The 26,544-nt window shown below is 46.5% G+C and overlaps 1 protein-coding gene across 1 annotated transcript in view; it reads right to left on the bottom strand.

The window, feature by feature from the left end:
- The window catches only part of Itpr2 (inositol 1,4,5-trisphosphate receptor type 2), a 391,594-nt gene that overhangs the window by 124,958 nt on the left and 240,092 nt on the right, over positions 1-26,544 (bottom strand). Inside the window, 3 exon segments of the mRNA XM_038317812.2 lie at positions 835-1,018; positions 7,195-7,382; positions 8,412-8,520. Of these exon segments, the coding sequence (XP_038173740.1) occupies positions 835-1,018; positions 7,195-7,382; positions 8,412-8,520 (481 nt within the window).

The following is a 26,544-nucleotide window of genomic DNA, read 5'->3' as shown; positions in this document are numbered from 1 at the left end:
CCTCCTGGTTTGATCAGCCTGCTTTCCCACAGAACCCAGAACCACGTGCCCAGGGAGGCACTAACCACAGTGGGCTGAGGCCTCCCACATCAATCATCAATCAAGAGAATGCCCCTCAGCCGTGACTACGGGCCATTCTTATGAAGGCATTTTCTCAGTCAAGATTCCCTCTTTCCAGTTGTGTCAGTTGACAGAAACCAACCAGGACAAACAGCTTGGCAGTTAAGAGCCCTTGCTGCTCGACCAGAGGACTAAGCTCAGCTCTCAGCACCCATGTCAGGGTGCTCATAGCCTCCTATAGCTCCAGCTTCAGGGATCCAACACTCTCTTCTGGTCTCTGTGGACACTCACACACACGTATGACACACACAGAAAGAATAAGAATATATCAAGAAACATATGTCTGTGCACACACTTAAAAATTACTAAAGAGCTCATTAAAATGATAAATTGCAAAATGATATCTCCATAGTTTGTATTTAACTGACAATAATTTGGTTATTTCAAATGCAAAGACTTTAACAAATTCTGTCCTCAGAGTTTAATTTCCATGCTCAGAAAGTTTGGGATGGTTTTCTTTACTGCACAGAACAAGGAAATCCAATGACTTTCATGTTGTCCACTGCTCCAACACCAATTAAACCCCATCTTAGTTTGGTTCCGCAGGGCTATTCTAGGATCAAGCCCCTTCCATCCTCTATAGACGGACATCCAAACTGGAAACACCAGAAATAATAAACACCAGAAGCAAGATGCCAAAGCTCCATGAGATTTAAACGCCTCATTCCTTTCTTCTCTCATGCCGTTCTCCCAAACACTCAGGAAGCTCCTCACCTCTCATCCGCGGGCCCGAGGCGATGAGGTCATAGTCGTCCTCTCTCTTCTTGCTCCCTAAGTCTATGGTGTTGACAGTCACCGTGGATCTGATCTCTTTCTGAGCAGCCTTCATCCGATCATAAAGGACTTTGAAGAATTTTTCCGACTTTTTCTGCTCATGCAACTGCTTGTAGAAAGAATTCTGTGGAGAAAGCATTGTTTAAAATATCAGTTCCATGGGCAAGAAAAAGAGTGGTTTATTCTGAAGTAAACACAGGTCTTACAGATAAAAGCACAGTGTGCTGCCTTTTACTTATTCGGCAAATAGACAGGCTTCCAGTGTCTCATTCCAATTAATACATACTAATAACACATGTCATTACATTAATAATAACATGTTGTTACATTAATAATAATTTAGACCTTCCACTAAATTCTAACATAGTTCATATTCTATCTGATGCATCTTCCTGCATTCATTTTCATCATGATGAGTGTAGTGAGTTTTCATAAGTGACTAATTCTTTCAGTCTGATAGTGTCACAAAGCTGTGCATCGACACGACACACATTTACTGAAAGCCTACTATGTGTAGGGTTCTATATTGTTGTTACAGACAGAACAAAAAGAATCTGGATGCCCACATGAGTTGGTAATCCAAACTGAAGCAAGGCCACCCACTTATGACCACCCTGTATAAACAAGGGCTCCCTGTTAGGTGACAATGTTATTTTATTTTATTTTTTTATAGCTAACTGATAGTACATTAAATTTAGGATGTGTTACCATGACAACCTCACTTATGGGAACCCACTGGTAAGTAGGTATTAGTTGTTTCGTTACTTTATAAATAATGATGCTTTACATGTAGTTTAGGGGGAATTGACTGGAAATAACTCTAGTTTATCACCAATAATGATGCAGGAAGGATTCAAGGTCAACAGTGCGGTAAGACGTACCTAGGAGATAGGGAAGTACAAGTTGTGGTCACTAGTCACTGCTTAGTGACTTTATGGAAGAACCCAGAAGAATGGGTAGCAGAAGGAGGCGGGAATGTACTCCGCAAAGATGTACATGATCAAGCGGAACCAGCCACATCCCCAGATAGAAGCTGAACAGGCAGGCAGGGGGATCTGACAGCTGCTGACATCTTTTCAGGAGGAATGCCTGGAGCCAGGCCCTACTCTAGAAGACTCTAAACTCCGGGTGACACTTATGCCGGTCACAGCTTCTCACATGTGCAGCATCTACACAGCCTGCGGTGTCAATTTCATGTCTGTTAGGGGACACTCCTAAGGAGAGGGCTAGCAACCTCTTTACAGGAGCAGGACCAAAAAAAAGCTCACGGTAACCATGGCAACTACACTGAGACAGTCAAGCTGATGGCTTGCAGGATAAATGCAGCATCCTCAGACCTTTATGGTCCCACAAATTAAGCTGATGTTTGAGCTCTAATCTTTGTAATATAGCGTGGCTAGAAGGTGCAGGGAAGCTGTAACACATTAGTGAGAAAGTCCCAGTCATGTCCCAGCTCTATGAAGACAAAGCTTTTCAGTCAGGGGTCCATTCACACCTACCCTCTTACGGATACCCTCAGCCCCTGTGATGAGTAGAGTTCTCATTTCGTGCATACGGTGTGGATTGAATAATAAGATTTTTGTGACGCAGAGGGGTTAACCCCCAGGCTGTAGCACTGGGTGTAGATCGTTTCTATAAAGGATACCTGGGCTCTACGGAATAGCGTTGGGTTAGGTGATGACCAAAGTGTATTCCACGGGTTAATCAGACGGCATAGCATCTACTCAAAGACACAACATTATGGACAACAAGGAGTGCCAGAGGGAACTCTCAAGGCTCTTTGCAGGAGCCAAAAGCAAAGGATAAATAGCGTTAGAAAGGAAGAATCTGCCCCATGGAGGAGAAGAAAATGGGAGGAATGGAGGAAGGAGGCGAAGCGATGTAGTAGAGACTAGTGTATCAGCTTCCTTTCCAGTTGCTGTGATAGATCACTCTGTCAAAGACAACTTGGGGAAACAGGACTCATTTGCACACAGTTCTAGGTGAAAGTCAACCATGGCAAGGACATCGCAGATGCAGGAGCTTAAGGAAATTGGAGCGAGCACATCCACAATCAGTAATGAATGCAAGTCCGCTTGTGCTCAGCCTGCCTTCTCTCCTCATGCATGGCTCAGGATCCCCAGCCTAGGGAATGGTATCACCCACAGTTCACGGGTTCTCCCACTGAACAAGTACAATCAAGACAATCCCCACAGACACATCCACGGGCAAGCTTCGTCCAGGCCAGTCCTCATGGAGACTCCTCAGGTGACATTTTTATGTAGCTATCCCACTGGGAAAAACAAAGGCTCACGTATGGTGGTCAGCCACTGTCACTTGCTGGAGCTAAGAATATAGAAGGTTATCTCTGGGAAGGAGATATTCATTGTGACTAGAGGCTATAGAATCTGGAGCCGGGCAACATGAACACAAATGTCAGCTCTGTCTCTAAGTAACCATGGGGCTGAGATTTGCCTGCTTCTTTTTTGGTAATCTAGGGTAGTATATATTAATCACAGGCTGTAATTAATATATATAAGGATTAGCTAAATTAAGGTATGTAAGAATGGTTCCTAAAACTCAATAGCCTTTGTGTGACATTTTATTTCCTTTTTCTTTTTGAGACGGTCTTACCCAACGACCCAGGACAGGATCAAGCAATCCTCCTGGTTCAACCTTCAGAGTGCTAGGATAACAAGTGTGACCCACAATTGCTACCTTTTATTCCTCTTATTGTGAGTGTTTGAAGTTATAATTTCTTCTATCTGCCTCCACGAATCCACACCTGGCCAAGCATAGCCGGTGCAGGTAGTCTCATGAAGTTAGGATGGGATTCACCCTGGTCCAGAGTAACTGGAACAGGGCAGTTGAGATAACCCACGAACAGGGAAGTGAAATTAAGAATATTAACACAGGGCAGGAGAAATAGGTCAGTGGTTAGGAGTACTTGTTGCTCTTACAGAGGACCTAGTTCTCAGCACCCACACAGAAGTTCATAATCCTCTGTAACTTTAGCTTCAGGGGATTCAAGTTCCTCTTCTGGCTTCCATGCATGTATGTGGTACACTTCCAGTTTACTCTCTGTCTCCTTTGTGAGGATGGAGATGTGGTCTCTCGGTTTCCTGCTCCAGCCGCCTGCTTCCCTGCCTCCCCAGCTAGTAAAAACTCTTGCTCAGGAGCCATAAACAAAACAAGCTCTTGCTGCTAGAAGCTGCTTTGGACCTTGTGTCTCGTCATAGCAACAAACAGTTCTAACACAGTGGGGACGTGTCACTAAAGGGGGGTCAGATTCAGCTGGTCTGATCTAGCCATCTTCAAGTCACAGCACACGGCTGACATCTTGGCACCATGATGTCCCTAAATCAGAACCTAAACAGCAGAGCCTAGAGTGAGGTTTTCTTAGCCCACAAGAGGGATTTGTGCACAGATTTGTAGTAATGTGTTTTTTCAACAGAGGTGTGTGACTTTTGTCTTCTTTCTCTTTTCTGCACGAGAGATTGAACTGATGGCTTCAGAAATGCTACGCACACTACATTCCTGGTTCTCCTTTCTTTTAAAATTTGGGACCTGATTTCGTTAAGTTGTCCAGACCAGCCTTGAGCCTGCTCCATAGCTCAAGTTTCCCTTGAACTTCTGGTCCTCTGGCCACAGCCTCCTGAGTAGTTGGGATTACAGATCTGTATCACTAATCAGAGTATGTGTGGTGTGTGATGTATGTGTATGTGTGTGTTGTGTGATGTGTGTGTGTTGTGTGTGTGTTCTGTGATGTGTGTGTGTGTGTGTGTGGTGATGTGTGTGTGATGTGTATGTATGTGTGGTGTGGTGTGTGTGTGTGGTGATCTGTATGTGTGTGTAGTGTGTGTGTGGTGTGTGTGTGTGATGTGTGTGTGGTGTGTGTGTGTGGTGTGTATGTGGTGTGTGTGAGATGTGTATGTGTGAAGTGTATGGTGTGGTGTGTGTGGGGGGTATGTATTCAAAGGCTATAAAGGACTATGAAAATAAAAAAACAGGCTACACACATTAGAAAATGATGAAAATTACTGGAGAGATATAATATAAGACCGACAATAAAACAAAGAGACACAGAGAAAGCACCCAGTGAGAGACAATTGCAGTCAGGCTCCAGGAAGCTGGTGTCACATGCCCATTTGGAAGACGAGGCTTCATCATGACCAGTCTCTCATAAACACACCCACCACTGAAGAGTTACTGGGCACCAGAGTTCCAAACACAAACACACAGCAATGAAGATCCGTTCCAAACCTCCAGGGATGTTTAATTTACTAGGTGGAATCTGGGGCACACCTGGAAAGTCACTGTGAAGTGATAGAAACACTCCCCAGAGCACCTGGAGGTCACAGCGAGGTCACATAGCAACCAGCAGTCAGTTCTGAGAAGGCATTGAGCTGAGTCCTCCAAGAGAAGGGAGCAGCGCGAAAAGTGACTTGGTGTACCTGGGGGGCTGCAAAGAGGAAGAGCAGGGACAGAATGAGAGAGAGAGAGAGAGAGCGCGAGCGAGCAGGAACCTATGGAGAATTCATCAGGAAGAAGCTCATGAGAATGAGAGAGAAAGCCGGAGCCTAGGAAGAAACTCACGAGCTCAACAGGGAGTCTGATGTTACTGGGAAGAGACATCTGAACCAGGGTGTGACACAGGGTTATAAAAAGTCACTGGAGACAAGGGAATGTTAGAGAGAAGGCAGAACGGAGCTGGGAAACAAGGTCACAGCAGAATCAAAGGCAAGGAGTTGCAACGATGGTTTGAGAAGCAGGGACTGAAGTGTTAGGGAGAAGAGATATCACTCAGGTTTGTCACCAAGGGATAACCAGCCAGGAGACAGGGTGACCAGTCACAGTCAAAAGTGACTTCTAGTTTTCAGTCAGACAGCCAGAAGCCATGGTGCCAGTCTTGGGGAGAAGAGGAGCCCTCACATAGGCTGGAGAAGAGAACCTGGAGGTGGTGGTAGAGGGGGTAAGGGAGCCCGGGTTCAGAATCCAGGTAGTAAAGGTTCCAGAAGAACGAAGATGTTCCCAGTGATCAATGCCACAGAAACATGAGGCAAATAAAGACCAAAGGTTGGGTCTAGGAAGCAATGAGCTGGCATTTAAATGCAGAGCCTGCAGTTCTCCTGGAGCTAGCTGGCATGGCCAGCATCCATAAGAGGATGAAGGGCAATGCCCTGGGACGACCCTCTGTGGTCCAGGGAAATCTGCTAGAAACACCTGGTGACAAATTAAAGCAAAATCTGACAGGGCTTCTGCCTGTCCTTCAGGGGAAATTTCTAGCCAGTTGGAGCTATGCATCGCCTCCATGGCTTCAGAAAATATAGGGAGATTGGGTTACAGAGCAATGAGCCAGGAAACTCACAAGTGCTCTCTGGGAAGTTTCCAGAGCTCAGGCTCATGGAGCACACTGTTGGGTGCAGAGGATCCAAGGGAAACCTGGCCGAGGTCTCCAAGGGACAGGAGTGCTGGCTAGACAGGGTCACATCCTTGGTGGGCATGTGAGCACAGCGTGCCTAGTGCCACTGTGGAGCAAATTAGCACAGCTGCCACCGTGGAGCACGTGAGCACAGCGTGCCTAGTACCACCGTGGAGCATGTGAGCACAGTGCCCAGCGCCACCTTGGAGCACGTGAGCATGGCTCCCCACCACCACCGTGGCTCCTGCTACAGAGTGAGCTTCAAGGGATGTTCTATTTAGAGAAAGAGAAAAATCCCTATCATTTCTATAGCAAATCAAATAAATTTATGAAGGAAATGTGATTTGTGAGGTGTTTTGTTTGTGCCAGCAAGGAGAAGCTAAAAGAATGGCTTTGCCTTGGTTTCTTTAACAAGTGAGTAAGAAACTGGAAATACTGGAAGAGCCAGAGGTCAGGGAAGACCAGAGCAAAACCAGGATGGCAGCATGCACAAACTCACAACAGCTATGGCTGCCTGCACATGATCAAGCCAGCGAATATTCCACCATAGAGAGAGAAGGAGCTTGGTAACTATCAGCCCTGGCTGGGAATCTGCAGGTGTGTCCTGGCTTCTGGGCAGGGAGAATCAGTTTTCTACAAGAGGGGGGGGGGGGCTCCTGGAAGGGCAACCATGCTCTAGAAGATGGGTATCTACACTTGGGTACCTGGGCAGCAAAAACTGGCACCCAAAGTTTATTGTGATGGTAGCAGAAAAGACACAAAGTTGGGGGAGAGTAGGGAGGTGGGGTGGGTAAGGGAAGAGTTAGAGGACTGTAGAGGGGAAATGTGAACAAAATCCACTCTGTGAAGTCCTCAAAACCAAAAACATTCTTTTAAAAACTGGAAACGACAGGCGGCACCTGGTTTTGCGTGTTTCCTCCCTCCAGCAAGGCGATGCCCAGCAAAATGCCTTCGGAAAAGATCCTGTCATTCTTGGTGTTGACGATGACATCAATGACAAGCTCGGATGCTCCTTCCTTGTCCAGCAGACACTGGATATCAGACATGGAAATCCCCATCTTATCTGCATCCTGCCCAGAGAAGCCTCCTGTGGTTGGGGGAAGCAACAAGAAAGTAAAACCAGCAAACGACCTTCATCACAGACACCGTTCAGCAGTAGACAGCATTTCCAAGTTCTTAAGCCATAACAACATGGGCCACGGGAAAGTTCAGCTCAAAAACAAAAAGTGTATAAAGATGGAAATCGTAAAGAGATGTCCAATGTGTAACTCGGTGTCACTAAGTGCTTTTTCTTAAAACACTCTAGAAAGAACCGCAGAGAGGGCTCAGCAGTTGCAAGCACTGGCTGCTCTTGCTGAGGACCTAGGTTTGACTCCAGCACCCACATGGTGGCTCACAACCATCTGTAACCCCAGTTCCAAGGAATCCAACAGTCACCAAGCATATATGTGGTGTTGATGTAGGAGGGTCTTCTATCTATCTGTTGCTTTCATTGGTTAATTAATAAACTGCTTGGCCTGATAGGTCAGAATACAGGTAGGCGGGGAAGACAGAACAGAATTGTGGGAGGAAGAAAGCAGAGACAGGCAGACTCCATGAAGCTCGGGCCCGAGATGGACGTAGGTTAGAATCTTCCCGGTAAGCCACCACCTCATGATGCTACACAGATTATTAGAAATGGGTTAATCAATATGTGAGAATTAGCCAATAATAGGCTGGAACTAATGGGCCAGACAGTGTTTAAATGAATACAGTTTCCAAGTTATTATTTCCAGGGCTAAGCTAGCTGTGAAGAAGCAGGCCTGCTCACCCCATCACTACATGGTGTGCAGACACACATGCAGGCACTCACACATATGTATAAGATAAAAATAAATAAACCTTTATAAAAAATACTCTACAAATTTTGCCCTAATGTGTGTGAGACAAAACCGAAACAAACTACCCAGAGTTAAAAGGCAAAAATTCACCATGGCGCTCACCCTGTGGGTTCAGGAACCACAAAATACACAGAAGTTCTCCTGGTGTTTTAAGTGAATATTTCACATTTGTGTCACCTAAGTCAGACAGGAGAGTAGCACTGCCCTTAAACCCTAACCGGGGAATGAGAACGTACCTCCCACTTGTGCGGTCTTCGCATAGGCCCCTGACAGGGGTCCGTTGGCGCCAACCCCATGGTCACCTTTGAAGTACCGATTCAGAAGGATTTTCCGGAGTATACTACCCTGGAAGAGGAGAGATGTCGTCATTTTTAAAAACACAACTAAAGAATGTTGACAAGCTAAATGCAAGTATATCTGAAGTAAAAAACGTGAGAAAAATGATTTTACACCAAATCAGTGTTTTCTGAGGGAAAGTCGCAAAGGTCCCAGGAACAGTAATAAATTTGCTTTTTATTAGCAGTAAAGTGATCATGAGGCTCCCGCACACAGTGCGGAGATGTCGCCTCATCCCAGAGCCCACCAAGCTGTACACATTAGACACACGCCAACTGGGCAGCGGAGGAGCTAGGTCAGTAGGTGAAAGAGTTGGTCATTAAGCCTGAAGACCTGAGTTCAAGCCCTGGTATGGACTTGGTAGAAGGAGAAACCTGACTCCTGAAAGTTGTCTTCTGACTTCCACATACGTGCTGTGGCATGCAAGCGCACACACAATAGATGAATAAAAAACTAAAGCAAACCAGTTGCATATATATGTATATATACATGTATGTATATGTGCATGCATCAATGTATATATACACATTTATATTTACAGGCCAAGGAGATGGCTTAGTGGTGAAAACCCTTGAAGACAAGCCTGAGAACCTGAGCTTAATCCCTGGGATGTAGACGGGAGAGAAAAACCGACTCCTACACACATGTGCTGTGTCATGCACATGACCCGTACACACACACACACACACACACACACACACACACACTAACTCAATATAATAAATGAAAGTTTACTCAATGGGAAAAGTTCATGACTGGCTGCAGATACACAGCTCACAGGCCATGAGCAAGCACTTCACTTCTCTGTCTATTAACCCCAGCCATGTCCAGGTGCCTGCTTCACTGGTCCCCGACTCTTCCCCAAAGCTTATCGTAAGTCCTGCTACTCAGAATCCCACGTGCTCCTCCCCAATACTGTGACATCAGGTTCCTGCCTTTCCTGTCTCTCTCTCTGAATACTCTGGTTATTCTGTTCCCAGTAGCTAGGGGCTTGCCCTGGCTCCCGGTATTGGGCTTCCCCCCCCCTCCCACGCCCCCTCTCCCCATCTGTAGTGGCTTCTCTTGCTCTGTTGCACACTCTGGCCTGGCAGTCACTACATCTCCTCCAGCCTGACCTCAACCGACTAAGCCACTCAGTGCTTCCCTCGGATTCCTGCTCCCTGTGTGGCACTGGCACAGGAAACTCGGGAAGGAACATCCCTTCTCTCTTCAGCCTGCTTTCCTCTCCTTACCAGCTCATTGTGAGAGCATTACCATCACTCTGGCTGCTGGCTGACAACGGCTTCTGGATCCTAGCTTTCCGTGGGAACTTCTGGGTGTCTTTGACACTCTATATAAACCAGACTAAGATCTGTTTCCTACATCTTCCTGTTTGCTGGAGGACAAGGCCGGTCTTCCCTCTGCAGTCTACATGCCCCTGGGAAGCCATTCCTTCAGGCACCATTCTAAGTGAAGAAGGTAGAAGCTTCCTGACTGCCAACTTGATTAGATTTAGAGTCACCATGGCAACACACCTCTAGGTGTGCCCTTGAGAGTGTTTCCAGGAAGTTTAACTGGGGAAGGAAGACCTACCCAAATGAGAACAGAACCACCTCATGGACTAGGGTTTCAGAATTAACAAAAAGGAACAGGTGTTCATCCCTCTTTGCTTCCTGCCTACAGGTGTGATGTGGCCAGATGCCTCAGCATCCTTGTGCACCTGGCCATCCCTGCCATCATGCCTGCACCCTCAAAGGGAGACAGAATAGATCTCCCCAACCTGAAGGAGCTTTCATCCAATATTTCATCACACATCAAAGAGAAAAGAACCACACAGCCTCCAGAATTGACAGTGAGGTGCGGTCCTTCACTGTCCTGTGCTTTGGGGCTCCAGAAGCCTTTAAAGGAGGGCAGCTGACCCCAGCAGGCTGTTCAAGTCACACACACGCAGGAACACCACAGCAGATCTATCTCACACACAGTGAGCAACAGGATGTCCCCATGTAATGGTAAAAACAAAAAAAGTAAAAAAAAAAAAAAAGGTCCCTAAGTGGAGGCAACAGGCCATGAGACCATGGCAGACCACGAAGGCAGCCAGGTCCTAGGAGGAGCCACAGCCACTGAAAGTGAGAGACAAATGGATAGGCATGCCATGAAGAGTGAGGTTGGATATTTATTTAGTGGGTTATGGGGGGGAAAGGGAAAGGAGGGAAGGGGAGAAGAGAGACTAGCAGAGAGCGGCAGCAGGCAGCAGGTACCAAGACCATAGCGGGCCACTGAGGCAGCCGGGTCCCAAGCAGGGAGCCATATGGTGGGTGAGAGACTGAGATGGATGGGCACACCATGAGACCACATGGCAGGTCTCTGAAGGCAGCTGGTCCTAGGCGGGAGCCACATAATGGGTGAGAGACAGAGACATGGATAGGCATGCCATGCAGAGTGAGGTTGGATATTTATTTAGTGGGTTATGGAAAGGAAGAGGAGAGAGGGTAAGGGGAGAAGGGGAAAGAGCAGAGAGAGCCAGAGAGAGAGAGGGAGAGGGGGGGAGAGGAGTCACAGCAGCAGCTACCTCTTTGGGAGAGAGTCGGAAAGGAAAAGAGAGCTTAGGCCAGAAGGGGAAGGCCAAAGGAAGATCTGCTTGTCTGGGTACACGGGGGAGTAGGCAGGGCTTGTCTCCTAAAAGGACAGGACAGACCATTACACCCTGTGTTAAGGCCCCAAGAATTTAATGGACATTCCATGTCTGTTTATCTTCACAGTGACTTTCACTTATTGATGCTTTTATTCTTGGAGCACAGACAGCCACTGCTTCTTGCCTTGAGTTTTCTCCCTCTAGAACCTTTTCATGCAAGGCTGCAGGACACAGAGTTGATGACAGGACTGAGAAGAAACTGGGGGAGGAAAAGCTGACTTCCCCACTGGATGCACCTCTGAGGGCCTTTATTAAGCCTAAGGAATCCCCCCCAGTGGCTCAGCAGACAGCATGGGCTCCATCACAAAGGACCTGGGTTCAGCTCCCAGCATCCATACATGTCAGGTGGCTCACGGCTCCAGGGCTTCAGAGGGAACTTACACTCATGTCCACACACACACAAAAAATTAAAAATAGATCTTTTTTTTTTACGAAATGTACACACTTTATTTAAAGACCTTAACTCCGTGTTTAGTAAAGGTATTTCTGTCATCTATAATGTTTAATGGTAAAGTGCTGTATTTTCTATGACTTCTTATTTACTTGAAAATCAAAGGTGACTTTTTGCCATCATGTTGACACTATATAATGTTCCGGACCAGAATCAAGGAAGGTGGACATTATATAATACACAATAAAATCAGGAATCAAAGAATGTTGCTAGTGATTGTGGTCACTAAAGCTTCTCTACCCCTGAGCTAAAGTAATTCAAAATAAATGCAACAAGGCGGATGATAATAGACTTTTTATAACTTTTGCTTAAACCACAGAATGCACTGTGAATTTCAGAATTAAATGGATATAACAAAACCCACCTAAGGAACCCAAAAATGTTCTTAGCTAGAGGAAAGAGCCATATAAATAAGTATTTCTTCCTCATTTCTTTCTTTTTTTAAGGAAGGGAACTTTGTGTCAAATTAGCTCTGTCTTTCTAAGGAACGATCCTCCAAAATCAGAGACAAAACATTTCTTTGGTATCCAATGAACTTTTTCTCTACCTCTCCCAATGTCAGGAGGTGCTGCTGCTGCCGCCACTACTATTCTGAAACAGTCTCACTCTAGAGCCCGACATGGCCATCAACTCATTGCAATCCTCCTGCCTCTGACAGCAGAGTGCTGGGGTTGCAGGCATGCACCACCATGCCCAGCCAACACAGGTTTGAGAGTCGACCTGCTGCATTACACAAATAATTATCATATTTGCCAAAGCAGTAAAACCCCTTAGGCAGATGAAACACAGACCGGTGAGCACCAGCCACCAAGCAAAGCCTCCTTCACGGGTCCGCCCAACAAATATCAGAACCCACAGAATGGGGAGGGCAGTGGTTGAACTCCTTCCTGGGGCTTCTGTGAGAGGCACACTTCCCAGCGTGGACTCCGGGCCATACAGAGTGAGCAGATTCAAGGATGCCCTTGCGAGGCTAATACAGCCGCATACATCGAAGCACACAGCTTTGCACGGCTGTGCATTTCCTGAGTTTATATCACACTTTCTCATGAAAGTGAAAATTTTATCTAAGATACTGAAAAGAGGGGGAAAAATTATCAACTACCTCAAAATCCTAGCTTTTTCCCTACTAATCATTGTGAGGGAAAAGTCAGGGACAAGCATGTACTTACATCACTATAGAAAATGTACTCCATAATTTCAAATAGAGTAAAAAACTCTATCTTGGTCTGAAGGTCAGTTTCCAGCTAAGACAGTCGTCCCCATTTCAGCATGGTAGACTCCAACACTGGCATGCCAAGGGCTAACAGACTGCTGGTGTCATCTGCCAAATGCTGGTCCCCCAGCTACAAGTGCTACGTCACAGTGTGCTGTGCCATGGGTCATCCATGGTCTGTCCTCTCAGCGATGGGGCACGGAGGCAGGAGCGTCGGTTTGAGACACATCCCTACACCATTTTAAGTCAAATAAAACAATTGTAGAACCTGTTAGATAGTCTAGCGCCAGGCTTGTTAAATATTCCTGAGCTGTGACTGCCCCGGCAGAAACTGAAGATGGAACTAACTGCACCGAATGCCATTTGGAAAATAATTCCAGGCTGAGATGTATGGCTTCTGTGCTGAGTCTCCAGAGCCACAGCGAACAACTCAGTGGCCTCCCACAGAAAGTGCTGGGGTAGGCCCACTAGCGAGGATTGTCCTCTGCGGCCGCCTCTCTGTCAGAGGCAATTCCAGGCCACAAGGCACAGCTCCCAGCCAACATCTTCACAGGAACACATTCCAGATGTGCGAACTGTTACGGAGCCAAGAAAACTGTGGCCACCTTCTGAAATTACAACAAAAATCTCCATAAAAAGCCCTGTCTGTAGCCAGAGGAGGCGTGCTGACAGACTGTGGAGACACCCGGACACTGCCCAATTGCTTTGATTTCCTGGTCACTCCCTGCTACGTTAGGCTGAGTCCAAGGTATCAGAAACCAAGCAACCCAGAAACGGTTGGCTTTGGTGGACAGAATGGAGAAAAATAAGCATTTATCCTAGGAAATAAGCATTATCCTAAAGGCTTTTCTCTGGAAGCAGTACACTGCTTGCCATTTTAGACATGAACGGTGGGAGGTGAGGGCTCTAGGGTGTTCCCGAGTCCCTAAAAAGTCAACTAATGCATTTTCCCATTAAAAGGAATCTAATCGAGACTTATGAAACAAACAACACAACACAATAGCATCCTCAAACGCTGATCCTTCAAAGATGTTCAACTTGGGGTTCCCCTTAACGATGCTCGGACAGATCTGGAAGCAGTTACTGTTGGGCCTCCAGCGGCCACCACCTCATTTAACGCTAACCTTGGATGAAGATACTGGCTGTTTCTGAAGCCTTTGACTTTTGACAGTTTATCTGATTAAGAATGTCCTCTTTGGAATGCCTGGTGGTAAAGAAGAGCCATGGTTCTGTATCAACTCAATCCTAGTGGAATTATATGGAGCCCATCGTCACAACCAGCTACTGCCTATGGGGTGTTCCTTGGAAGAATTGTGGCCCAACTCACAGCGTGTGCCAGTCCCAGTCAGGACCGTCCACTGTGCAGTGTAGGAGAGCCACAAACGCCATTCAACACAAAATCTTACACATATTTAGACATGTGGCAACATTTTTCTTTTTTTCCTTTTTGGTAACTCTTAAGTGGGGATGGTTGTTATAGCTGAAAACTGGCCTTCAAACTAAGCTAGAAAAATTTTCACTTTATTTGAGATGATGAAATATATTTTCCATAGTGATGTAAGCACAATTCTCAGCCATGAACTTTGTAAATGGCAAGGTAAAGACCACAACACACCCACTGGCTGGCTAGATAGCCTGCTCTCCGAGTCACTTTCTCCTTTGCTCAGCTTTAGAAAGACGAGACACTCAAATGCCATCCACAGTCTGTCTGTGTTCACAGCCCAGCAACCCCATGGCACACAAATACACACTAGTGGCCGTCCTAAAGGTAACGGTGCCACAGCGATCCTGCAGGTTAGAGGCCAGCCTCGGCTCCATGGACAGTTTCAGGACAGCCTGGGGCACATGGTAAGACTCTGTCTGAAAATAAAATAATCAATAAAACAAACAAATCATAACTGAGAACAAATCATAACTAGAACAGAACATTTGTTCGCACAGAAGGCAATCCACCTCTGAACCCTTTTCCTCCCTGCCCCACTCTATCCTTGTTTTTTTCTTTTTATCAATTATAAGGATATTTATCTCATACCTACCATGTGCCAAGGACTAGGAAAAGGACTCCCAGCTATTGCGGAATATTCCTTTACTCTGTGATTGGTTTAATAAACAAGCTGACTGGCCAATAGGTGTAGTGTGAAACGGCGGGGCTGCGTCCCGCCACCCGCCGCTGGCTAGCTTTACACCCGAAATAATTACACGGAAACTGTATTCTTTTAAAACACTGCCTGGCCCAGCCCCATGTTGGGCGCCAATCTGTAGTGTGAAACGGCGGGGCTGCGTCCCGCCACCCGCCGCTGGCTAGCTTTACACCCGAAATAATTACACGGAAACTGTATTCTTTTAAAACACTGCCTGGCCCATTATCTGTAGCCTCTTATAGGCTAATTCTCACATCTTCCTTTAACCCATATTTAGTAATCTGGGTAGCACCACGAGGTGTGCCTTACCAGGAGAGATCTTAACCTGCGTCCATCTCGGAGAGGAGAAGCATGGAGACTCCTTATGGAGACTGCCTGAAGCGTCTTCCTAACTCTACTTCCTTGTTCCCACAATTCTGTTCTGTCTACTCCACCTACCTAATTTTCTGTTCTTAAAGGGCCAAGGCAGTTTTCTTTATTAATTAACCAATGAAAGAAACATAGACAGATAACTCTCCTCCATCAAATAGGTGAACAGGATAAAGTTTGGCTGGGAAGCCAAACTGAGAGTGATGGGAAGGAGAAGAGTGGAGTCAGGGGAGGCATGAGCCGGATGCAGAGGCAGCAGAAGATGAACGTGCTATGCTAGTAAAGATACAGCCACATGGAAGAGCATAAATAAGGAATATGGGTTAACTTAAAATGTAAGAGCTAGTTAGTGATAAGCCTGAGCTATTGGTCAAGCATTTGTACTTAATATTAAGCCTCAGAGTGTTATCTGTGCCCTGGCAGTCGGGACAGGAAATGTCCACCTACACCCAACAGCAACATATGCTAGTTAAACACAAACAGACAAACCTGAGACATGAAACTTTGACGTGGGATTCCACTCTGTATGCTTTGAATGTATTTTATTACCATTGGCTAATAAAAAAGCTTCTTTGGCCTATGACAGGGCAGAATAGAGCTAGGTGGGAAAACTAACCTGAATGCAGGGAGAAAGAAAGCAGAGTCAGGCAAACGCCATGTAGCTGCCAAAGGAGAAAGATGCTAGAAACTTTCTGGTAAACTACAGGCTTGTGATGATGCACAGATTAATAAAAAGGGGTTCATTTAGGAGCTAGCTAGCAATGCCTGAGCAATCTGCCAAGCACTGTTGTAATTAATATAGTTTTGTGTGATTATTCGGGTCTAGGTGGGCAGGAAGCCAAAGCAGAGTCTTCATTTACAGGTGTTACTGTTTTTTGGTAAAAATAATTCTCACCACTCCATATGGTTTCATTTTCAAGACTTTGATGTTTAAACTGTGTGATAATGCTGGCTATATAGTGACTCCACAACCCCTCCAGGGTCAGCAAATGTCCTGAACTCAGGCAACAGACGGCTGAAACGGCGTGGCTCGCAGTGAGGTGGGAAGGAGCTGCAGTCATAGTCTTTGGGGTACGATAAAGGCTCTGCACAACTGACCTGCAGGAGCAGCAAACCCAAAGGCTGTCCTGATGGTCTGGAACTAGGGTCTGTTTCATATCTGAGCCCAGAACTAGAGCGAGCCATCCCTGAACTACAGTGAGCCCTCCCTAGATTAGAGCTAGCCCCCGCTGGCCAAGCTTGAGAGTCTGTTGCTGCTGCTGTTTGGTTTTTCCGTGACTGATTACTTTTAATTCGAACTTTAGGACAAAAGGTAAAAACTGAGATGACCCTGTATATAAGCTGTGCAGGCAAGCATGTTGTTTGTTTGGGTTTTCTATTTATTTGTTGAATTTTTTTTCTCATTTCTTTTATTAAAGATTTCCATTTCCTCCCCTCCTCCTCCCCCTTCCCTCCCCTCCCTTCCACCCATACCCCCACTCCACCCCTCTCCAAGACAAAGAGCCATCAGGGTTCCCTTCACTATGTTAAGTCCAAGGTCCTCCCAGCTCCCCCTAAGTCCAGGAAGGTGAGCAACCAAACTGACAAGGCTCACAGTGAGCCCGTCCATGCTGTAGAGTTCATGTGCATTGCCATTGTCCTTGGTTTCTCAGTCCTCCTCCACCATCAGCCACATTCAGAGCGTCCGGTCATGAATATCTTGCATATCACCATAGAACCTTCACCTGGCATTGGATGGAGAAAATGACAGAGCCCCACATAGGAGCACCGGACTGAGCTCCCAAGGTCCTGATGAGGTGCAAAAGGAGGGAGATCATGAGCAAGGAAGTCAGGACCGTGAGGAGTGAGTTTACCCATTGAGACGGTGGGACAGAGCTAACAGGAGACCACCAAGTCCAATTGGAATGGGACTGATGTTGAATTTTTTTTAAAATCAGAATCTTATGCAGCTCAAGCTGGCTTCAAAAGTGGTGTGTAGCCAAGCATGACCATGAACTCCTGATCCACCTGCCGCTCCCTCCTGAGTGCTGACTGCAGGCATGTACCAGCAGAGCTACACTCGAAGGCAAGCTTTAAAGATCATTTCCTTATTGGAGAAAAACTACCGGATTTACACATCTTGAATCATTAGCTCATAAAGTGACCCTGAAGTAGCGAAGGGTCTTACACCTGTCACCTCAGGACAACTGCAGACACCTAACTAACTACTAGTTATAATTGTAACCTCAGGACAACTGCAGACACCTATCTAACTTACTACTAGTTATAATTGTACCCTCAGGACAACTGCAGACACCTAACTAACTACTAGTTATAATTGTAACCTCAGGACAACTGCAGACACCTATCTAACTAACTACTAGTTATTACCATACCCTCAGGACAACTGCAGACACCTAACTAACTACTAGTTATAATTGTAACCTCAGGACAACTGCAGACACCTATCTAACTAACTACTAGTTATTACCATACCCTCAGGACAACTGCAGACACCTAACTAACTACTAGTTATAATTGTAACCTCAGGACAACTGCAGACACCTATCTAACTAACTACTAGTTATAACTGTAACCTCAGGACAACTGCAGACACCTAACTAACTACTAGTTATAATTGTAACCTCAGGATGTCTGCAGCACCTATCCAACTAACTAACTACTAGTTATAACTGTACCCTCAGAACAACTGCACACACCTAACTAACTACTAGTTATTACCGTACCCTCAGGACGTCTGCAGACAGCTATCTAACTAACTACTAGTTAGTTAGTATAATTGTACCCTCAGGACGTCTGCAGACACCTATCTAACTAACTACTAGTTAGTATAATTGTAACCTCAGGACGTCTGCAGACATCCACTTAACTAGTATCTGTTTCGGGAAGTGAAATCAAAGTTGTGAGCAAACATCTGTTTTCAGTTCTCCAAGGATTATTTCCCAAAAGTTTCTCCAGGGTTGCAGGATGATGGCAATCCCACGTTCCATCACAGCCAATCAAGTTAAAGCACACAGGAGGCGGAGCCAGGGAGATATTTGTGAGTTTGAGGCCAGACTAATCTACAGAATGAGTTCTAGAACAGTCAAGCCCTGTCTCAAAAGAATCAAACCAAATAAAAATAAATAAACAAAACCCCAAACAAACTCTCCCCCTGTTAATTGACCTGAGGAACCCCTTCGTTAATGGACCCTAAACTTCCTCTTCTACATTATGACCCTCCTCATTTCAGGAGGACCTCCCATGGGGGTGTGGTCTTCTAGAGAATTCCTCTGCGCCACCAAGTCCTCACACAGGTGTTATTTTTAGGACACCAATGACCCATCAAGCTGGCTTTAGAGGAATCTAAATTTCACACTGATCTCCGTTTCCCTGCTATTAGAATTTGTAGTGGGTGGAACTGTGCCCTCCACCCGTGGTTGCACACTCACTGAGCACAGAAGATTAGTGCCCTCCAGCCATGGTTGCACACTCACTGAGCACAGAGGAACAGTGCCCTCCAGCTGTGGTTGCACACTCACTGAGCACAGAGGAACAGTGCCCTCCAGCTGTGGTTGCACACTCACTGAGCACAGAGGAACAGTGCCCTCCAGCCGTGGTTGCACACTCACTGAGCACAGATTAGTGCCCTCCAGCCATGGTTGCACACTTACTGAGCACAGAGGAACAGTGCCCTCCAGCTGTGGTTGCACACTCACTGAGCACAGAAGATTAGTGCCCTCCAGCCATGGTTGCACACTTACTGAGCACAGAGGAACAGTGCCCTCCAGCTGTGGTTGCACACTCACTGAGCACAGAAGATTAGTGCCCTCCAGCCATGGTTGCACACTCACTGAGCACAGATTCACACTGGATCTATTCTGGGGTCTTGTGGGACAGGGGATAAAGAGCTGCAGACAGAAGGGACCAGAGGCCTCACCCTCATTCTCCTTCCTGTTCCCTGGTGGCTATTCCTGGAGCACAGGCTTGAGCGCCAGGCTGCAGTCTATCTGTGCAGCCAAGAAAGAATAGCTTGCTAGGCTATGAAAAGATGTCATGGTTCAGGAGAGCTATCCAGGAAAATAGGGTGGTAGAAGGCCACCACCCACCCCACCCACAAACACATATACATGCCCCAACACACCCCCATACCTCACATCCACACACCCTAACACAATCATGCTCTCACATGTATAGACCACCATTCACACTCAGACACCTGTGCACACATGCCTTCATCACCACCACCTCCATTTATACAGATAAACACACCACACACAACTCAGGCACCACCACATATGCAAACCAACACATTTATAGACCACACCACACAATACCCCAGCACACATACACATTACACATATACACCTCACACACACCACAGACACATCATACCACACACACACACACGCACACACGTACCGGTGTGCACAAGAATGAGAAGCATCTCATCACACCCCAATACTAGGAACAGACTGTACTTTGCATCTAAGAGCAAAGCAACAGTTGAATACCTGTCAATCAGTGAAAATGTGTGACAAAGGAAACAGGAAGCTAAATTTTAATAAATTTGGGTTAAATTTAGAACTTTTCAGGTAGAAGAGAAACAATTGTAGAGTCTATGAGATGAAGAATTCTACACAGATCAACTTCAAACGGAGATCCTGAGAATTAAGAATACACACACGGACCAGACAGTCCTTTCGTCTTGTGAGACCCACCTGAGCTACAAGGTCACACACGTGATGGAAACGCTGGCTCTGTGGAGACCACCACAGCTGGTTCCCATCTGGGCTTGGCCACATACTAGCTTCGTGGTCTCAAGGATTCTACTGTCCTGTCCTGAGGCCTAGGCACAGATATCTGTGCATAACACTATCTAACCTTCGGTGTTATTTAAAGATTGGGGATTCTGTATGGGGGAGGCCTTATGCCTTTGGTTGTATTAAGTTCTAAACAGGTGATTCCCAAACATTTTCTTTATTGGTTAAAGAATAAGCTTTGCCCCCACTGGGAAGAGATGGTGGTTTGGACATCAGAACACCCGGACCACAGAGACCGGCACGTGTCAGTTGCTGCCATAAATTGCACTCTACACAGCTACATGTTTATAAGGGCAGGTTAATAAGAGGCGGTGCCAATTGTGTTCTCATCTCTATGCCTGCATACTCACCCTGGCCTATCCTCCCCTGCATGCTCACCCCGCCCTATCCTCCCCTGCATGCTCACCCTGCCCTATCCTCCCCTGCATGCTCACCCAGCCCTATCCTCCCCTGCATGCTCACCCCGCCCTATCCTCCCCTGCATACTCACCCTGCCCTATCCTCCCCTGCATGCTCACCCAGCCCTATCCTCCCCTGCATGCTCACCCAGCCCTATCCTCCCCTGCATGCTCACCCAGCCCTATCCTCCCCTGCATGCTCACCCCGCCCTATCCTCCCCTGCATGCTCACCCAGCCCTCCCCTCCCCTACACTCACCCAGCCCTCCCCTCCCCTGCATGCTCACCCTGCCCTCCCCTCCCCTGCACTCACCCAGCCCTCCCCTCCCCTACACTCACCCTGCCCTCCCTTCCCCTGCATGCTCACCCTGCCCTCCCTTCCCCTGCATACTCACCCTGCCCCATCCTCTCCTGCAGTGGTGCCAACTGCCTTTCCGTTTTCACCTTGCTAAAAAGCACAGGCGCACCTTAAGGTTCTGATTTCCCAAACTCATAACTCAATATTATGTGAATCGGTGAGTATAATGAAACAGCCACTGCTCTCTTAAGATGCTGTTTGAAAAGAAAATTTACTTTTATAAAGAAAATTAAACATACTCTGTCATCTCACGTGATTCTCAAAAATAGAAACTATTGCATTTCTTGCAAGTCTGTTATAAAATTGCAGAGTCTTTATTTCTGTGTAAATCATATCAATCTAATTTTGGTAATTTTTGTTTTTATCTTTAGCACAGAATCTCGCTATGTAGCCTAGGATGGCCTCACACTTAAAGTCCCCTGATCTCAGCCTGAGTGTTACAGGTATGAAATTCCGATAATTTCTTACCTTAATTTGTTCGTAAGAGCATACATGCTCCTGTTATTACAAATGGCCCCATCCTGATTGAGTTCTCTTTAGAAGGCATAACTTTTAAAAACCTTCCACAGCAAAAGCAGGGGCAAGGACTAGAAGGAATAAGAAGCGGGGCTCTTGCACAGCCACCAGCATTTTAAACCACAGAGTTATGACCGGAAGAACTTGTGGTCTCGGCTCAGACAAACAGAAGGATGCCCGAGCTCATCAAGCACGACTGCCTCTGGCCTCGGGAAGGAGCTTGTTCAGAAACACCTGGGTAGGCACCTCCAGGGCTTTTGAACAGTGCTGCCAATCATCTTACTCTGGGTCATAGGCCACGACAGATATTTTACTGCCGTATCTAGAACAGTAACTACAGTCCAAGGTGCTAAAAATAAGGAAACCTTTTATTTTTCTATGTTGTGTATATGGCATGTGTACATACTCACACATTTGTGGGCTCATGTGTGTGTGGAGGGGTGCTTGTGTGTGAACATGCATGTATGTGGAAGCCTGGGGTTGATATTCCATGTGTCTCCCCATCTTATGTGTGAGATGGGGCCTCTCACTAAAGCTGGTGCTTTCATTTCCTGTGGTCTGGCTAGCCAGCCAGCCTCGTCTGAGGTTCCATGACTCTACCTCCCAGGAGTGGGACTGGGGTGATCCACATGCTCACCTTGCCGTACCATGAGTTCAGGATCCAAATTCAGGTCCTCACAATTGCATGGGAAGAGCTTTATCTGACAAGACATGTCCCAGCCCTAAGATTTTATTAATAACAATCAATGCACGCTTTTCCGGACAGCAGCTGCAAGTGCTGCAGCCCCTGTAGTTGCATTAAACACGTGATCAGCACAGACTTGTAAAATCAGTTTCTGCATGAAGCATGAAACTATTCACAGGCTGAGACGAAAACTCAAACTAAGTGTGACTGGAGGTGAATGAGCCAATTTGGGGATCATTTCACTGAATGCTAAGGCTGAGCTAAGCTTCCAGAATAAGAACGAAAAAGTCATCACATACCTCTCCCCTCCTTTTCTGTCTGTAGTATGTACGGACGCACACAACACATAGATACATAGATGCCCCCACTCCTGGACGAGAATGCACGCATGTGTAAAGGGTGGTCATGAAATCAGCGAGGCATTAGAATGGCATTGATACGCACGGACCGCTGAGCTGCCACATCTCACCAACGCTAACACACACTTTCCTCAACATTCTATTCGTTATCACAGGCCACTTTAACGTCAGCAGTGCGTCACAGATTCCGGAAGCCTTGCTTTGCTCCTTAGTGATACTAGAACTGTGGTGTCACCCCTGGGAAGAGACATCCGATTGAGTGAAGACATCGGTGTGGTTTGCCGCCGCAGGGCCTCAGACATGCTAGGTGAGCTCTCTACCACTAAGCTACATTCCTATCTGGAGGTCTTTGGCCCAGCAGCCCTGTGCTTCATGCTATGTGACGTCACTGGTCTGGCCCATCGGACTACAGTGAAGTAAGATGAAATCACGCCAGGAACCGAAAGACTCTTGGATACTCTCCTCTTCCTGTGCTCCGTGCCTACCAATTAGCCCAACTCCCAGAGCCGTCAGGTTTTATGACATCTTACCTGAGCTGGGTTCGTGTTAAAATCAGAAACGAGAATGACATTGTAGATATATATGAGAAGTGCATTTACCTCAACTCTCAAGAGTAATGGGAAAATAAATAAGAAGCAGTTAACTGGTTTTGATTTCTTCAAAAAAAAAAAAAAAAACCTGCCTCTGGATAGCAGCTCGTATCCACTAAGATAGTTCAGATTAAAAAGACAACAATGCCACACACACACACACACACACACACACACAGTCAAAGACGTGGAGAAATTACGACCCTCGTAGCTTATGGGCCAGCTACAAAATGGAGCAGCTCTACTGAGAAACTACGTCACAGTTCCCACGCATCAAACAGAGTTATGTTTGGGCCCAGAGACCTCACTCCTGAGCACATCATCAAGGGAAACAAAAACCATGCCCCACAGAGCTGGGTGTGGCTCACATCTACAGCGCCTGTGCTCAACATGGCTGATGCAGAGGAGTCGGGAGTTCAAGGCCAACCTGAGCTACACAATGAATTCCACACAAAGGCCTTGTATAGAAATGTCCATGGCACTGTTACTCCTAACGGTGAAAGAGCAGAAGGGACCTCAACTGGCCCCTGAATGCTGAGAGGTGAATGACATATAGTACAGCTGTGTTACTTCTCAATATAAAGGCCCAGAGGACTAACTCAAGCCTCCGCATGGATAAACCTGGAGGACAGAACGGGAGCAATGAGAAGACAGGCACAAACTTACAAAAATAAAAAGTGTCCAGAATAGGAGGACTCACAAAGATTTGTACAAATAGATAGATAGCCGGCTTCCAGGAGTTGGGGATTCAGAAACTGGGAGAGAGGGAGAAAACCAACTACTGAATTGTACAGTCTAGCAGCACAAATTTAGGGTCTGAAAATCTCAATAAAACAGCTATAAAAATAGAAAATAAATCCATTAGTTCGGTGAAGGAAAATTACTTTTTTTTTTACTCAAGGAAAATAATGTTGCTTCTGCCCAGATTTTTGCCAAGCAGCTGAGCTGTGATCTGTGACAAAGTCCTGCTCTGAGGCACATCTGGACAACAGCTGCATGAGAATGGCACACACCCTAAACATCACATCTGCCAGTAAAACACAGTGAGACCAGCACTGCTAATTAAATATGAAACTGCATGTGCCAATCAGGAGCCAGCCTCTTGTTAGAGCTGCCTAATGTCAAAGCACAATAAACTGAGCTGGGATCTGGCACTGCCTGCATCCTGACCTGTGTGGGAAGGCGGTCCACGATTCTGAATACAGGCGAGACAGTTTCCATGGAAACCTCACACAACTGGAGGAGAAACTCAAAATTATACACAACTTTGTGGAAACTGGGCTTTGCAAAATATTTAAGTGTAAAAACAAAAAAAAAACCCTCATCTTTGTGAAGATGCCTAACTTTGCTTTAAAGAATAGTAGATAAGGTTTGGGGGAGGCAAGAGAAGCCCCATCTCAGGTCAGGCATGGCCCTTTCGGTCTCATGTCAGAAGGCGAGACATTGGAAACACAGCTTTCATCATACGCTTAATGCAAACCTCAAGGTCTTGAAGAAATTCCGCTTTTATTGAAACCAACTACAGTGAATTATTCCAGCTGAGATTAATTAATCCTCCCACTGCATGCTAATATGCTGGTCTCTCCAAATAAACGCACACTGTAATTACACCCAGGCTCCCCCGCCCACTATCCGCTCGTCCCTTCCCATGAAATACAAGTACATGTCTTCCAGATGTGGCGGACAAGCCACAGCGTTCCTCGCCAAGAGTTTCAGAATTAAACAAAGCATGAGTCGGACACGTGTAGGCGCTCCCTACAACCCTGTGCTGGGCAGATCCGACCACACTCCTGTTGGTTTGCATCTTAAGGAGTTCCGAAGACTGTGTGATAGCACACACCTTTCATCCCAGCACAGAGGAAGCTGAGGCGGGACGATCAGCATGAACTAGAGACCAGCTCAGGCTACACAGTGTGTTCAAGGCCAGCCTGAGTTACACAGCAAGACCCTGTAATGACAACCACAACAATAACAAGAATGTTTAGAGGAGGAAAAATAAAGTCATGACATCAGCTTTTTCCATGTTCTAAATCCACTACCAGAGGAGTCCTCAAATGGCAAAGGCAGTGAGCGGCACGGGAAGCCAGTGGGGTTCTTTGTATCCCTCAGTCCAGGAAATGCAAAGAAACCAGTAAGGGCAAGGCAAAAGAATTAATATTTAAATCAAATTAAATGGGCGCTGGACTGCATACCAGGATCGTGTAACAAGCAGTTTCTCATCTGACACCCATAGGATGGCAGCAACTTGCTTAGCAGCAAGAACCATCTGTGCTGTCTTCAGTGTGCAGGTGTGTGCATGCGTGCGCATTTACGTGCAGTACACGTGTACATATGTATGCACATTGCACGTGCATGTGGAGGGCAGAGGTCAATAGCATGTGTCTTCCTCAGTCACTTCTCCACTGTATTTGCTTTGAGACAAGGTCTCTTGTAAATCTGGAGCTAACTAACTCAGAGAGACCGGCTGACTAGTGAGCCTCAGGGGCTGTCCTGTCTCTGATGACCCAGCACTGGGCTTGCAGGTGCAGACCATCGCCCTGTGACAGATTGTGGGGACTAAGGTCATTGCGCTAGCAGGGCAAGCACTTCCCTGACTGGGCTGTCTTTTGAGCCCTGTATTGTTTTCTTCCCAAGTTTTTTTAAGAACACAGTTTCTTTTCATTTCATATGAAATAGACAACTTTGGGGGCGGTCATCAGAAAATATTCAAGAGAAGCGCTGACAGCAGAACTTGGTTAAAGATCGCAGAAAATAATTCAGCCTGGAGAACACCTAACAGAACGGATATCACACCGAGCCCCTGCCAGCAGCCGCCCCTGCTGTGACCCACGGTCCTCTCCGGCATCCTTGCTGGCTCCTCTCTCCCCCTCAGTCCTTCTGCCCCTGGGTGTTCAGCCTCTCGGGGGAAGAGGGGTTTCAACCAATACCACCACCGTCACAGGGTGGCCATGGCCAAGCAGCAGCCGGTCCTTAGCAGACTTTGAGTCTCGCTTAGATGTCACTGTCCTGAAGAAGGCCATGTCTTCTGGCCACCCCTTCCCTCACCTTACCCCTATTCTGTGTTACACGCCCACTTAAACTTTACACACCTGTTTGAACTTTTCTCCTGGAGTAATTAAAGTATTCAATCCCTCTCCAAATATTTGGTTCATGACTATTTTCTCACTAAACTCTGAGGGTGTGTGTAATTGATAGCTTGCCAGTGCATCTCTGAGGCTGAGTAGTAGACAGTAATTTTTGTATAAGTGTATATATGTCTCGTTCAACTTTTCTGTCTCCAAGCACTTCTAAACACTGTGGTGCTCTGGCATTGGGAACGACCCCTGGTTACCTCCTTGCCTCACCTGCCCTCATTTCCCTGGTCAGACCTCTCAACAGGCAGAGAATTTCAGGTCTAAGCCCCTGGGCAGACACTCATGCACAGGACTTCATAGGCTATGAGAGTCACTTCCAGCCTGTACCAATTCTGCTTTTGTTGTCA

Source organism: Arvicola amphibius, chromosome 2, assembly GCF_903992535.2.
Source record: "Arvicola amphibius chromosome 2, mArvAmp1.2, whole genome shotgun sequence".
Lineage (NCBI taxonomy): Eukaryota > Metazoa > Chordata > Mammalia > Rodentia > Cricetidae > Arvicola > Arvicola amphibius.
The sequence above is the reverse complement of the archived record's forward strand: the minus strand, read 5'-3'. Positions and strand labels throughout refer to the sequence as shown.